The sequence below is a fragment of the Engystomops pustulosus genome, chromosome 4 (genome assembly GCF_040894005.1).
Source record: "Engystomops pustulosus chromosome 4, aEngPut4.maternal, whole genome shotgun sequence".
Lineage (NCBI taxonomy): Eukaryota > Metazoa > Chordata > Amphibia > Anura > Leptodactylidae > Engystomops > Engystomops pustulosus.
This window is the reverse complement of record NC_092414.1, coordinates 228,143,986-228,156,882: the sequence shown is the minus strand read 5'-3', so window position 1 is coordinate 228,156,882 and position 12,897 is coordinate 228,143,986. Positions and strand designations below refer to the sequence as shown.

The window sequence follows — 12,897 nt, the reverse complement described above, 5'->3', positions numbered from 1 at the left end:
CCTCATAGACTGTAAGCTCTTGTGTCCCCCCTCATCCTCATAGACTGTAAGCTCTTGTGTCCTCCCCTCATCCTCATAGACTGTAAGCTCTTGTGTCACCTCCTCATCCTCATAGACTGTAAGCTCTTGTGTCCTCCCCTCATCCTCATAGACTGTAAGCTCTTGTGTCCTCCCCTCATCCTCATAGACTGTAAGCTCTTGTGTCACCTCCTCATTCTCATAGACTGTAAGCTCTTGTGTCACCCCCTCATCCTCATAGACTGTAAGCTCTTGTGTCACCTCCTCATCCTCATAGACTGTAAGCTCTTGTGTCCCCCTCATCCTTATAGACTGTAAGCTCTTGTGTCCCCCCTCATCCTCATAGACTGTAAGCTCTTGTGTCCTCCCTCATCCTCATAGACTGTAAGCTCTTGTGTCACCCCCTCATCCTCATAGACTGTAAGCTCTTGTGTCACCCCCTCATCCTCATAGACTGTAAGCTCTTGTGTCACCCCCTCATCCTCATAGACTGTAAGCTCTTGTGTCACCCCCTCATCCTCATAGACTGTAAGCTCTTGTGTCACCCATTCATCCTCATAGACTGTAAGCTCTTGTGTCCTCCCCTCATCCTCATAGACTGTAAGCTCTTGTGTCACCCCCTCATCCTCATAGACTGTAAGCTCTTGTGTCACCCCCTCATCCTCATAGACTGTAAGCTCTTGTGTCACCCCCTCATCCTCATAGACTGTAAGCTCTTGTGTCCTCCCTCATCCTCATAGACTGTAAGCTCTTGTGTCACCCCCTCATCCTCATAGACTGTAAGCTCTTGTGTCACCCCCTCATCCTCATAGCCTGTAAGCTCTTGTGTCACCCATTCATCCTCATAGACTGTAAGCTCTTGTGTCCTCCCCTCATCCTCATAGACTGTAAGCTCTTGTGTCCTCCCCTCATACTCATATACTGTAAGCTCTTGTGTCCTCCCCTCATCCTCATAGACTGTAAGCTCTTGTGTCCTCCCGTCATCCTCATAGACTGTAAGCTCTTGTGTCACCCCCTCATCCTCATAGACTGTAAGCTCTTGTGTCCCCTCATCCTCATAGACTGTAAGCTCTTGTGTCACCCATTCATCCTCATAGACTGTAAGCTCTTGTGTCCTCCCCTCATCCTCATAGACTGTAAGCTCTTGTGTCACCCCCACATCCTCATAGACTGTAAGCTCTTGTGTCACCCCCTCATCCTCATAGACTGTAAGCTCTTGTGTCACCCCCTCATCCTCATAGACTGTAAGCTCCTGTGTCACCCCCTCATCCTCATAGACTGTAAGCTCTTGTGTCACCCCCTCATCCTCATAGACTGTAAGCTCTTGTGTCCCCCCTCATCCTCATAGACTGTAAGCTCTTGTGTCACCCCCTCATCCTCATAGACTGTAAGCTCTTGTGTCACCCCCTCATCCTCATAGACTGTAAGCTCTTGTGTCACCCCCTCATCCTCATAGACTGGAAGCTCTTGTGTCCCCCCTCATCCTCATAGACTGTAAGCTCTTGTGTCACCCCCTCATCCTCATAGACTGTAAGCTCTTGTGTCACCCATTCATCCTCATAGACTGTAAGCTCTTGTGTCCTCCCCTCATCCTCATAGACTGTAAGCTCTTGTGTCACCCCCACATCCTCATAGACTGTAAGCTCTTGTGTCACCCCCTCATCCTCATAGACTGTAAGCTCTTGTGTCACCCCCTCATCCTCATAGACTGTAAGCTCTTGTGTCCCCCCTCATCCTCATAGACTGTAAGCTCTTGTGTCACCCTCTCATCCTCCTAGACTGTAAGCTCTTGTGTCACCCCCTCATCCTCATAGACTGTAAGCTCTTGTGTCTCTCCTCTCATCCTCATAGACTGTAAGCTCTTGTGTCACCCCTCATCCTCATAGACTGTAAGCTCTTGTGTCACCCCCTCATCCTCATAGACTGTAAGCTCTTGTGTCCCCCCTCATCCTCATAGACTGTAAGCTCTTGTGTCACCCCCTCATCCTCATAGACTGTAAGCTCTTGTGTCCCCCCTCCTCATCCTCATAGACTGTAAGCTCTTGTGTCCTCCCCTCATACTCATAGACTGTAAGCTCTTGTGTCCTCCCCTCATACTCATAGACTGTAAGCTCTTGTGTCCTCCCCTCATCCTCATAGACTGTAAGCTCTTGTGTCCTCCCCTCATCCTCATAGACTGTAAGCTCTTGTGTCACCCCCTCATCCTCATAGACTGTAAGCTCTTGTGTCACCCCCTCATCCTCATAGACTGTAAGCTCTTGTGTCACCCCCTCATCCTCATAGACTGTAAGCTCTTGTGTCCTCCCCTCATCCTCATAGACTGTAAGCTCTTGTGTCACCCCCTCATCCTCATAGACTGTAAGCTCTTGTGTCCTCCCTCATCCTCATAGACTGTAAGCTCTTGTGTCCCCTCATCCTCATAGACTGTAAGCTCTTGTGTCACCCCCTCATCCTCATAGACTGTAAGCTCTTGTGTCCCCCCTCATCCTCATAGACTGTAAGCTCTTGTGTCACCTCCTCATCCTCATAGACTGTAAGCTCTTGTGTCCTCCATCATCCTCATAGACTGTAAGCTCTTGTGTCACTCCCTCATCCTCATAGACTGTAAGCTCTTGTGTCACCCCCTCATCCTCATAGACTGTAAGCTCTTGTGTCACCCTCATCCTCATAGACTGTAAGCTCTTGTGTCCTCCCCTCATCCTCATAGACTGTAAGCTCTTGTGTCCCTCCCCTCATCCTCATAGACTGTAAGCTAATTTCTAGACATTTCCAAGTAATGACAGAAGAGTCACTTGAGGTGCAGAATGAGGGGACGTTCCTGGGACGTTCCTGGGACATTCCTGGGACATTCCTGGGACATTTCCAGGTTTGGGACCGGTCCTTGTCCTGATCTCGTGTCCTGTACGTTTCTCCTCCGGCAGATGTTGCAGCTGATGGACGCTCAGGCTGGTTTCCTCTCTCAGAGTCACGTGGTGCTGCAAAACCTGGACAACTATCGAAGGGGCCTCGCTGCACAGGTGAGACCACGAGATCCTTGTAATCATATGGCCTCTAGCCCTATAGATGAGACCCTCATAGCCCCATAGATGAGACCCTCTTAGCCCCGCAGGTGAGACCCTCGTAGCCCCATAGATGAGACCCTCATAGCCCCGCGGGGGAGACCCTCTTAGCCCCTCAGGTGAGACCCTCGTAGCCCCATAGAAGAGACCCTCATAGCCCCGCGGGGGAGAACCTCGTAGCCCCGCACGCAGGGGAGACCCTCGTAGCCCCGCACGCAGGGGAGACCCTCGTAGCCCCGCAGGGGAGACCCTCGTAGCCCCGCAGGGGAGACCCTCGTAGCCCTGCAGGGGAGACCCTCGTAGCCCCGCAGGGATTTTTTTTATAGTCCTAGGGATGAGATCCTGGTAGATGGTTGGATGAGATCCTGGTAGTTGGTTGGATCAGATCCTGGTAGTTGGTTAGATCAGATCCTGGCAGTTGGTTGGATCAGATCCTGGTAGTTGGTTGGATGAGATCCTGGCAGTCTGTTGGATCAGATCCTGGCAGTTGGTTGCATGAGATCCTGGTAGTTGGTTGGATCAGATCCTGGTAGTTGGTTGCATGAGATCCTGGTAGTTGATCGGATCAGATCCTTTTTGTCCGGCAGATGAGATCCTGGTAGTTGGTTGGATGAGATCCTGGTTGTTGGTTGGATGAGATCCTGGTAGTTGGTTGGATGAGATCCTGGTAGTTGGTTGCATGAGATCCTGGTAGTTGATCGGATCAGATCCTTTTTGTCCGGCAGATGAGATCCTGGTAGTTGGTTGGATGAGATCCTGGTTGTTGGTTGGATGAGATCCTGGTAGTTGGTTGGATGAGATCCTGGTAGTTGGTTGCATGAGATCCTGGTAGTTGGTTGGATGAGATTCTGGCAGTTGGTTGCATGAGATCCTGGCAGTTGGTTGCATGAGATCCTGGTAGTTGGTTGCAAGAGATCCTGGTAGTTGGTTGCAAGAGATCCTGGTAGTTGGTTGGATCAGATCCTGGCAGTTGGTTGGATCAGATCCTGGTAGTTGGTTGGATGAGATCCTGGCAGTTGGTTGGATCAGATCCTGGTAGTTGGTTGGATCAGATCCTGGTAGTTCGTTGGATGAGATCCTGGCAGTCTGTTGGATCAGATCCTGGCAGTTGGTTGGATCAGATCCTGGTAGTTGGTTGGATGAGATCCTGGCAGTCTGTTGGATCAGATCCTGGCAGTCGGTTGGATCAGATCCTGGTAGTTCGTTGGATGAGATCCTGGCAGTCTGTTGGATCAGATCCTGGCAGTTGGTTGGATCAGATCCTGGTAGTTGGTTGGATCAGATCCTGGCAGTTGGTTGGATCAGATCCTGGTAGTTGGTTGCATGAGATCCTGGTAGTTGGTTGCATGAGATCCTGGTAGTTGGTTGGATCAGATCCTGGTAGTTGATTGGATCAGATCCTGGCAGTTGGTTGCATGAGATCCTGGCAGTTGGTTGGATCAGATCCTGGTAGTTGGTTGGATGAGATCCTGGTAGTTGGTTGCAAGAGATCCTGGTAGTTGGTTGGATGAGATCCTGGTAGTTGGTTGGATGAGATCCTGGTAGTTGGTTGCAAGAGATCCTGGTAGTTGGTTGGATGAGATCCTGGTAGTTGGTTGCAAGAGATCCTGGTAGTTGGTTGGATCAGATCCTGGCAGTTGGTTGGATCAGATCCTGGTAGTTGGTTGCATGAGATCCTGGTAGTTGGTTGGATCAGATCCTGGTAGTTGGTTGGATCAGATCCTGGTAGTTGGTTGGATCAGATCCTGGTAGTTGGTTGGATCAGATCCTGGTAGTTGGTTGGATCAGATCCTGGTAGTGGTATAGTAGTTGGTAGTGCTGAGACCCTCACATTCCTATGGGTGAGACTATTCTGCCACCGATGTATGAAGACCCTGAAGATTGTGAGCAGCATCTCTGTACTAGCTAACGGTAGATGGTGAGCTCGCTATGTCGGTTCCACCAGTTGTATGAGGAGATCCAGTGAGGACGATGCAATGATGGAGCTTTAGGTGGTTTCATCACTTTACCTCTGGGGTTGACATCTATGGATGGGAGGAGTAACATGAGGACTAAGATACATCACACCATTAACACCTTATAACAACTTGTAACAGTGGTCACAGGGTGGTGGTCATGCCCTAACAAAACATCATGGATCCCGTTGGGAGTGATGGCTGGCACAGCGCCCCCCCCCCCCCCCCCGCCTGATATATTCACTGACTGACTAAGTGATTTCCATAAACCAACGAAGATTCTGGAACCTGAAAGACAAAATGCAAACAAGCAATGGATGATCGGCGGCTCCTACGCCGGGTCCATAGTGCAGGAAACCCGTCTGGTACGGTCCAATGAGATTTACTTCTGTACAGGCAAGAGGAAGACCATCTCAGATATAGGTCTGATAAAGGACCTGGAGTCACCTTCCCTTGTGATGGTCCCTTCACCTTGAGAACCATGTGATCTGCACTAGAAAAGATCTTCAGATAAGTCCCATGGGCCATTTGTTTCCACTTTCTGGTCCTTCAAGAGAACAAGATCTCCTACCTGTAAATTCGGTTTGACACTTTGCCATTTTCTTTGTCCCCTTCTTTCCATCTGCTCCAGAAGCAGTTTGACAAATGTTGAACATGTTTCCACTCTTTCTGATAGATTACCAGACGTAAGTTCTATGGGTGGTATAGGAACAGTTCCAAGTGAAACCTCCCCCACCGGGTCCTAGCCTTTTCTTGGGGCTGGAGACAGCCGGGGCCCGGAGTGGCTGGCGGTTGCGGCCTAGGCACGCTGTGGTCACAGTGCTTGGTACGGGGACCGGAGGACTGTCCTACAGCCTGGCAGGTCTCCAGGAAGGTGGTGTGTGCAAGAAATATGGAGGGAGAGGCTGATGTACTGGTTCTCCCTGGTGCAACCCCTGAGTGTCCGTAATATGAGTCCCTGGGTAATGGATGGGGAGCTTGTGGTGGTAACAGCCGTATCCAGGGATCAGACAGAGGCAACATTGTGTAAAATAACTCACGGTTCTTTATTGAACAACTGCAGGCAACGGCCAAACATAACAGTAGATTCCAGAACTTTCCAAAAGAGATGATCAATCTCCCTTACAGGTCTCCACCTAGAGAGGGCGCTATTCACAACTTCCCACCTGCCTACACATTAGCAGGAGAGTTCCTGGTGTGAGGATAACAGGAGATTCTGGATCTGTAGACACAGGAACAGGAGGTCTTGAGTTGACTATAGAACAGATCCCATCTAAAGACGTGGTTATCGTCTCATGAGTGAATCCTGAGATGTTTGTGTCCAGGAACATAGAATCCAATATCTTATTGGTGATGCCAATCCTCCTTTCCCATGATCCTCCGATATGAGAAGATTGAAGATCCATGTCAACCATTGTTGACCAAGTAGTGGTGATCTGGCTTAGAGTATATTACCTTCTAGTAGGAGACATCTGAGGCGAGAGATGCTGGAGTGTAGTATTGAGGTATCTGAATCCCCTTCTATTAGCACATGTTACAATACATCGCTTATTAATAATTAGTGAAGCTGAAACCTGATATAAACCCAGAAACGCGAGCGTTGACCTGTTCTAGGCTGACATCCCGCGTGTACCAGGGTTCAATGTGAAAGCAGATTTCTCTGGACACCATATCTGATGCGCAGGTATATATATGTATATATGTGTGTGTGTGTATATATATATATATGTGTGTGTGTGTATATATATATATATGTGTGTGTGTGTATATATATATATATGTGTGTGTGTGTGTGTGTGTGTATATATATATATATATGTGTGTGTGTATATATATATATATATATATATATGTGTGTGTGTGTGTGTATATATATATGTGTGTGTGTGTGTGTGTATATATATATAATCCTATTATTGGGGATGGGAATTGTTCGTGGAGGGTTGGTAGAGCCGGTGTCCCATGGTGCCAGGGCTGGAGTCTTATAGTCAGAGGGTGAAAGCTCAGATATATATATACATTATTAGCACTTGGGGAGATCTCTGGTTCTCAGGGGTCGTCTGTATATGTGTAACCTGAACCCCTAGGTCATAGGTCATTCGGCGGATGTACATTGGCTGTCACCAGGCTGCTCATGTGTTGTCACTGCTGCGTATCCCTCTGCAGCAGAGGATTCCTCTATTCATCCCGCTCTTCATACATTCACATTCATTCTATAGCTTCCCTATATGTCCCTGGTACGGCTCATTTATAAACACTATTGTATTTTATCACTATAAACAACGGCTGTAGTAACGTATATACTCGAGAATAAGCCGAGACCTCTAATTTTAACACAAGAAAACTGGAAAATCCTATTGGCTGGAGTATATGCCGAGGGTGGGAAATGCATTGGTCACATCCTCCCCAGTATATAGCCTGCCAGCCCCCTGTAGTGTATAGCCTGCCAGCCCCCTATAGCATATAGCCAGCCTGCCAGCCCCCTGTAGTGTATAGCCTGCCAGCCCCCTATAGTATATAGCCAGCCTGCCAGGCCCCTTTAGTGTATAGCCTGCCAGCCCCCTATAGTATATAGCCAGCCTGCCAGGCCCCTTTAGTGTATAGCCTGCCAGCCCTATGTATTGTATAGCCTGCCAGGCCCCTGTAGTGTATAGCCTGCCAGCCCCCTGTAGTGTATAGCCAGCCTGCCAGCCCTCCTGTAGTGTATAGCCAGCCTACCAGCCCCCCTGTAGTGTATAGCCTGCCAGCCCCCTGTAGTGTATAGTCTGCCAGCCCCCTGTAGTGTATAGTCTGCCAGGCCCCTGTAGTGTATAGTCTGCCAGGCCCCTGTAGTATATAGCCTGCCAGCCCCCTGTAGTGTATAGCCTGCCAGCCCCCTGTAGTGTATAGTCTGCCAGCCCTCTGTAGTGTATAGCCTGCCAGCCCTCTGTAGTGTATAGCCTGCCAGCCCTATGTAGTGTATAGCCTGCCAGCCCCATGTAGTGTACAGCCTGCCAGCCCTCTGTAGTGTATAGCCTGCCAGCCCTCTGTAGTGTACAGCCTGCCAGCCCTCTGTAGTGTATAGCCTGCCAGCCCCCTGTAGTGTATAGCCAGCAAGCCCTCTGTAGTGTATAGCCTGCCAGCCCTCTGTAGTGTATAGCCAGCCTGCCAGCCCCCAGTACTGTATAGTCAGCCTGCCAGCCCCCAGTAGTGTATAGCCAGCCTGCCAGCCCCCCGGTAGTATACAGCCTGCTAGCCCCCAGTAGTGTATAGCCAGCCTGCCAGCCCCTGTAGTATATAGCTTGCCAGCCCCCCTGTAGTGTATAGCCAGCCTGCCAGCCCCCTGTAGTGTATAGTCTGCCAGCCCTCTGTAGTGTATAGCCTACCAGCCCTCTGTAGTGTATAGCCTACCAGCCCTCTGTAGTGTATAGCCTGCCAGCCCTCTGTAGTGTATAGCCTGCCAGCCCTCTGTAGTGTATAGCCTGCCAGCCCTCTGTAGTGTATAGCCAGCCTGCCAGCCCCCCTCTAGTGTATAGTCAGCCTGCCAGCCCCCCTCTAGTGTATAGCCAGCCTGCCCTCTGTAGTGTATAGCCTGCCAGTTCTCTGTAGTGTATAGGCTGCCAGCCCTCTGTAGTGTATAGCCAGCCTGCCAGTTCTCTGTAGTGTATAGGCTGCCAGCCCTCTGTAGTGTATAGCCAGCCTGCCAGCCCCCAGTAGTGTATAGCCAGCCTGCCAGCCCTCTGTAGTGTATAGCCTGCCAGCCCTCTGTAGTGTATAGCCTGCCAGCCCTCTGTAGTGTATAGCCAGCCTGCCAGCCCTCTGTAGTGTATAGCCTGCCAGCCCCCAGTAGTGTATAGCCAGCCTGCCAGCCCCCTGTAGTATATAGCCTTCCAGCCCAGTGTAGTGTATAGCCAGCCTGCCAGCCCCCTGTAGTGTATAGCCTGCCAGCCCTCTGTAGTGTATAGCCAGCCTGCCAGTCCCCCTGTAGTATATAGCCTGCCAGCCCTCTGTAGTGTATAGCCTGCCAGCCCTCTGTAGTGTATAGCCAGCCTGCCAGCCCCCCTTTAGTGTATAGTCAGCCTTCCAGCCCCCCTGTAGTGTATAGCCAGCCTTCCAGCCCTCTGTAGTGTATAGCCTGCCAGCCCTCTGTAGTGTATAGCCTGCCAGCCCTCTGTAGTGTATAGCCTGCCAGCCCTCTGTAGTGTATAGCCTGCCAGCCCTCTGTAGTGTATAGCCAGCCTGCCAGCCCTCTGTAGTGTATAGCCTGCCAGCCCCCAGTAGTGTATAGCCAGCCTGCCAGCCCCCTGTAATATATAGCCTTCCAGCCCCGTGTAGTGTATAGCCAGCCTGCCAGCCCCCTGTAGTGTATAGCCTGCCAGCCCTCTGTAGTGTATAGCCAGCCTGCCAGTCCCCCTGTAGTATATAGCCTGCCAGCCCTCTGTAGTGTATAGCCTGCCAGCCCTCTTTAGTGTATAGCCTGCCAGCCCTCTGTAGTGTATAGCCAGCCTGCCAGCCCCCCTTTAGTGTATAGTCAGCCTTCCAGCCCCCCTGTAGTGTATAGCCAGCCTTCCAGCCCCCTGTAGTGTATAGCCTGCCAGCCCTCTGTACTGTATAGCCTGCCAGTCCTCTGTAGTGTATAGCCTGCCAGCCCTCTGTAGTGTATAGCCAGCCTGCCAGCCCCCCTTTAGTGTATAGTCAGCCTTCCAGCCCCCCTGTAGTGTATAGCCAGCCTTCCAGCCCCCTGTAGTGTATAGCCAGCCTGCCAGTCCCCCTGTAGTATATAGCCTGCCAGCCCTCTGTAGTGTATAGCCTGCCAGCCCTCTGTAGTGTATAGCCTGCCAGCCCTCTGTAGTGTATAGCCAGCCTGCCAGCCCCCTGTAGTATATAGCCTACCTGCCCCCAGTAGTGTATAGCCAGCCTGCCAGCCCTCTGTAGTGTATAGCCTACCAGCCCTCTGTAGTTTATAGCCTGCCAGCCCTCTGTAGTGTATAGCCAGCCTGCCAGTCCCACTGTAGTATATAGCCTGCCAGCCCCCAGCAGTGTATAGCCAGCCTGCCAGCCCTCTGTAGTGTATAGACTGCCAGACCTCTGTAGTGTATAGCCTGCCAGACCTCTGTAGTGTATAGCCTGCCAGCCCTCTGTAGTGTATAGCCAGCCTGGCAGCCCCCTGTAGTATATAGCCTGCCAGCCCCCAGTAGTGTATAGCCAGCCAGCCCTCTGTAGTGTATAGCCAGCCTGCCAGCCCCCTGTAGTATATAGCCTGCCAGCCCTCTGTAGTGTATAGCCTGCCAGCCCTTTGTAGTGTATAGCCAGCCTGCCAGCCCCCTGTAGTATATAGCCTGCCTGCCCCCAGTAGTGTATATCCAGCCTGCCAGCCCCCTGTAGTATATAGCCTTCCAGCCCCGTGTAGTGTATAGCCTGCCAGCCCCCTGTAGTGTATAGCCAGCCTGCCAGTCCACCTGTAGTATATAGCCTGCCAGCCCTCTGTAGTGTATAGCCTGCCAGCCCTCTGTAGTGTATAGTCTGCCAGCCCCCAGTAGTGTATAGCCAGCCTGCCAGCCTCCTGTAGTGTATGGCCTGACAGCCCCTCTGTAGTATATGGCCTGCCTGCCCCCCTGTAGTTGATGTCCTGCCTGCCCCCCTTGTAGTATATGGCCTGACCGCCCCCCTGTAGTAGACGGCCTGCCCGCCCCCCTGTAGTAGACGGCCTGCCCGCCCCCCTGTAGTAGACGGCCTGCCTGCCCCCTATAGTATATGGCCTGCCTTCCCCCCTGTAGTATATGGCCTGCCTTCCCCCTGTAGTATATGGCCTGCCTTCCCCCCTGTAGTAGACGGCCTGCCTGCCCCCTGTAGCAAATGGAAGGAATCTGGGTGGATCGGAGGGAGCCGGATCGCCGACTCAATGAGGGTCTTAGCCATCTGTGCACCGGCTCCACACCGCCTCACCAGATCCACCGCTCTGACACAGAACATAGGTCCTCCGAAAGCCCGTTATTAACGGACAGACCCAGAGGGTGCGATAGATTGTGAATAAGACTTTGTTGGGTTCTTTTTTGGTGCCCCCCCCCCCCTCAGTGGAGACATTACCAAATTACTCACGGGGTTGTTTTTAAAGGGGCCAAGGGCGAGGGCTACTTCTTTGGCTAATTTCTCACGCACTACTAATGGATGTTCCATAGCTGACTTTTAGTGTTGCCTACTGGAGGGGATGGCGTCGATGGGATCCTGAAACCAAAAGTAAATCCCTCTAATAAGAACTGTCATATCTCTATCTGGGTAGTTATTTAGATGTGGGCGCATGCTGTTTACCAGTACTGGGGTCCTCCCCTTTTCTAGCAGAGTCAGAGGGGCCTGTTCTTTTTGAAGCATCTTGCTCTGGGGTGGGTGCCCCTGCAATGGGAACACTTGAGCTGGAATTTGCAGGTGTTCCCAAAGCGTCCGCTACGGTCATTGAACTGCCAGCAGCTGCCCGGGCGTGTACATGCACTTTGGGAGGATGGGAGGGCGAGGGATCCTGACCGAAAGGACTGGGCCCTACCCGTGCCGCATCCATAAACTGATGTCTCTATGAGCCCAATGCATGAGGGGCACAAAGCCTTACGCTGCTGGAACCGCTCATCATATCTGAGCCAAGCCGTGCCACCACAAAGCCTGCATGCCTTCATTATAAATGAAAATCTAGCAGAATAATGCTGCAGTGATTTTTTGACAATTACACTCCCTAATATAGCAAATGACTGGAACCAATTGTTGAATGTGCGCAGGATCAATCGATACCGGTGTTTTTCCTCATCATCCTTTTTGTAATCTACTGGCCGAGGTTTGTCCAGATAAAATATGTCGAGAGGAAGTAGCCAAAAAATTTCCCTAACTGACTCTCATAACAGCCGTAGATTTCGCTGCGGGCACCATCCACTAACTCCGGGGATGTGGGAGTAGCCACAGGTGTCGCTGTGGGGGAAGGCCCCGATGCCACCAGTGGAGACCATACCGAGGTGGGACTCCCTGAACCCAGCACTCTACCTACCATATCCTGAAAGTTAGCCCACAATTGCGATACCTGGGGAGGGAAAGACCCGGCCCACTTACAACACCCTGACTCGTGCTAATTATCCGGGAGGGGTGCGGGGGGTCAAGGGGTTGAGTGGTACTCACCAGGAAGAACAGCCATTGGTTCAGGGCCTAATGTGACGTCCATGCTCTGGTCCTTGGGATGAGGGTCATCGGTGTCAGAGAGGTCAGATGTTTCTTCTGCGTGTAGAGCAATGGAAGCAGGCGAAGAGACCTACCGTTGAGCAGGAGAAGTTGGAGGTGACTGCACGGGCGTTGGGGTTGGGCGGCTGTGCAGATCAGATGGATCAGATGGTGTCTGCGCTGAGGAGAAGCACGCGGATCCCGTGCTACTGAAGTGTGAAGGGGGGGGGGGGTGCTGGGCTGGTCCTGACGGCAGATTTCCTATGGGGCCTTTTCTCTCTGAGACAAGGGGGGGATGCGGCTGGGCTGCCACTGTACCTGGAAGTCCTGACCGTGTGCCCTATCAGTGGTCTTAATCTGACCACGGTGACTTGGCGATTCAGGCGCTTGGGTGTCAGGGCTAAAGCCACTGGGGGGGGGGAGGACTGCGGTTGTAACCCTGCCCGCAGCTGAGTATGCAGCCGGTCCTGGCCGCGATTCCGCCGGGTTTTGCTGAATATTTCCGATTTGCGCCAGACGGGATACGTCATACACATTGTCATTTGTCTTGCCAGCCCGATACTTGATGGTGATGATGAAATTGTCCAGCCTGGAGGCCCACCGCTGCTCTAGTGCCCTTAGCCGGGCAGTATTCAGGTGCGCTGAGGGCTTGTTGTCAGTAAAGAAGGAAATCGACAGGTAGTCCTTAATAG

At 51.7% G+C, this 12,897-nt stretch overlaps 1 protein-coding gene across 1 annotated transcript in view; it reads left to right on the top strand.

Annotated features, from left to right (window-relative positions):
- The window catches only part of ACAP1 (ArfGAP with coiled-coil, ankyrin repeat and PH domains 1), a 203,771-nt gene that overhangs the window by 35,027 nt on the left and 155,847 nt on the right, over positions 1-12,897 (top strand). Inside the window, exon 6 of the mRNA XM_072150122.1 lies at positions 2,940-3,035. Within this exon, the coding sequence (XP_072006223.1) occupies positions 2,940-3,035 (96 nt within the window). The remainder of the gene's footprint in view (positions 1-2,939; positions 3,036-12,897) is intronic.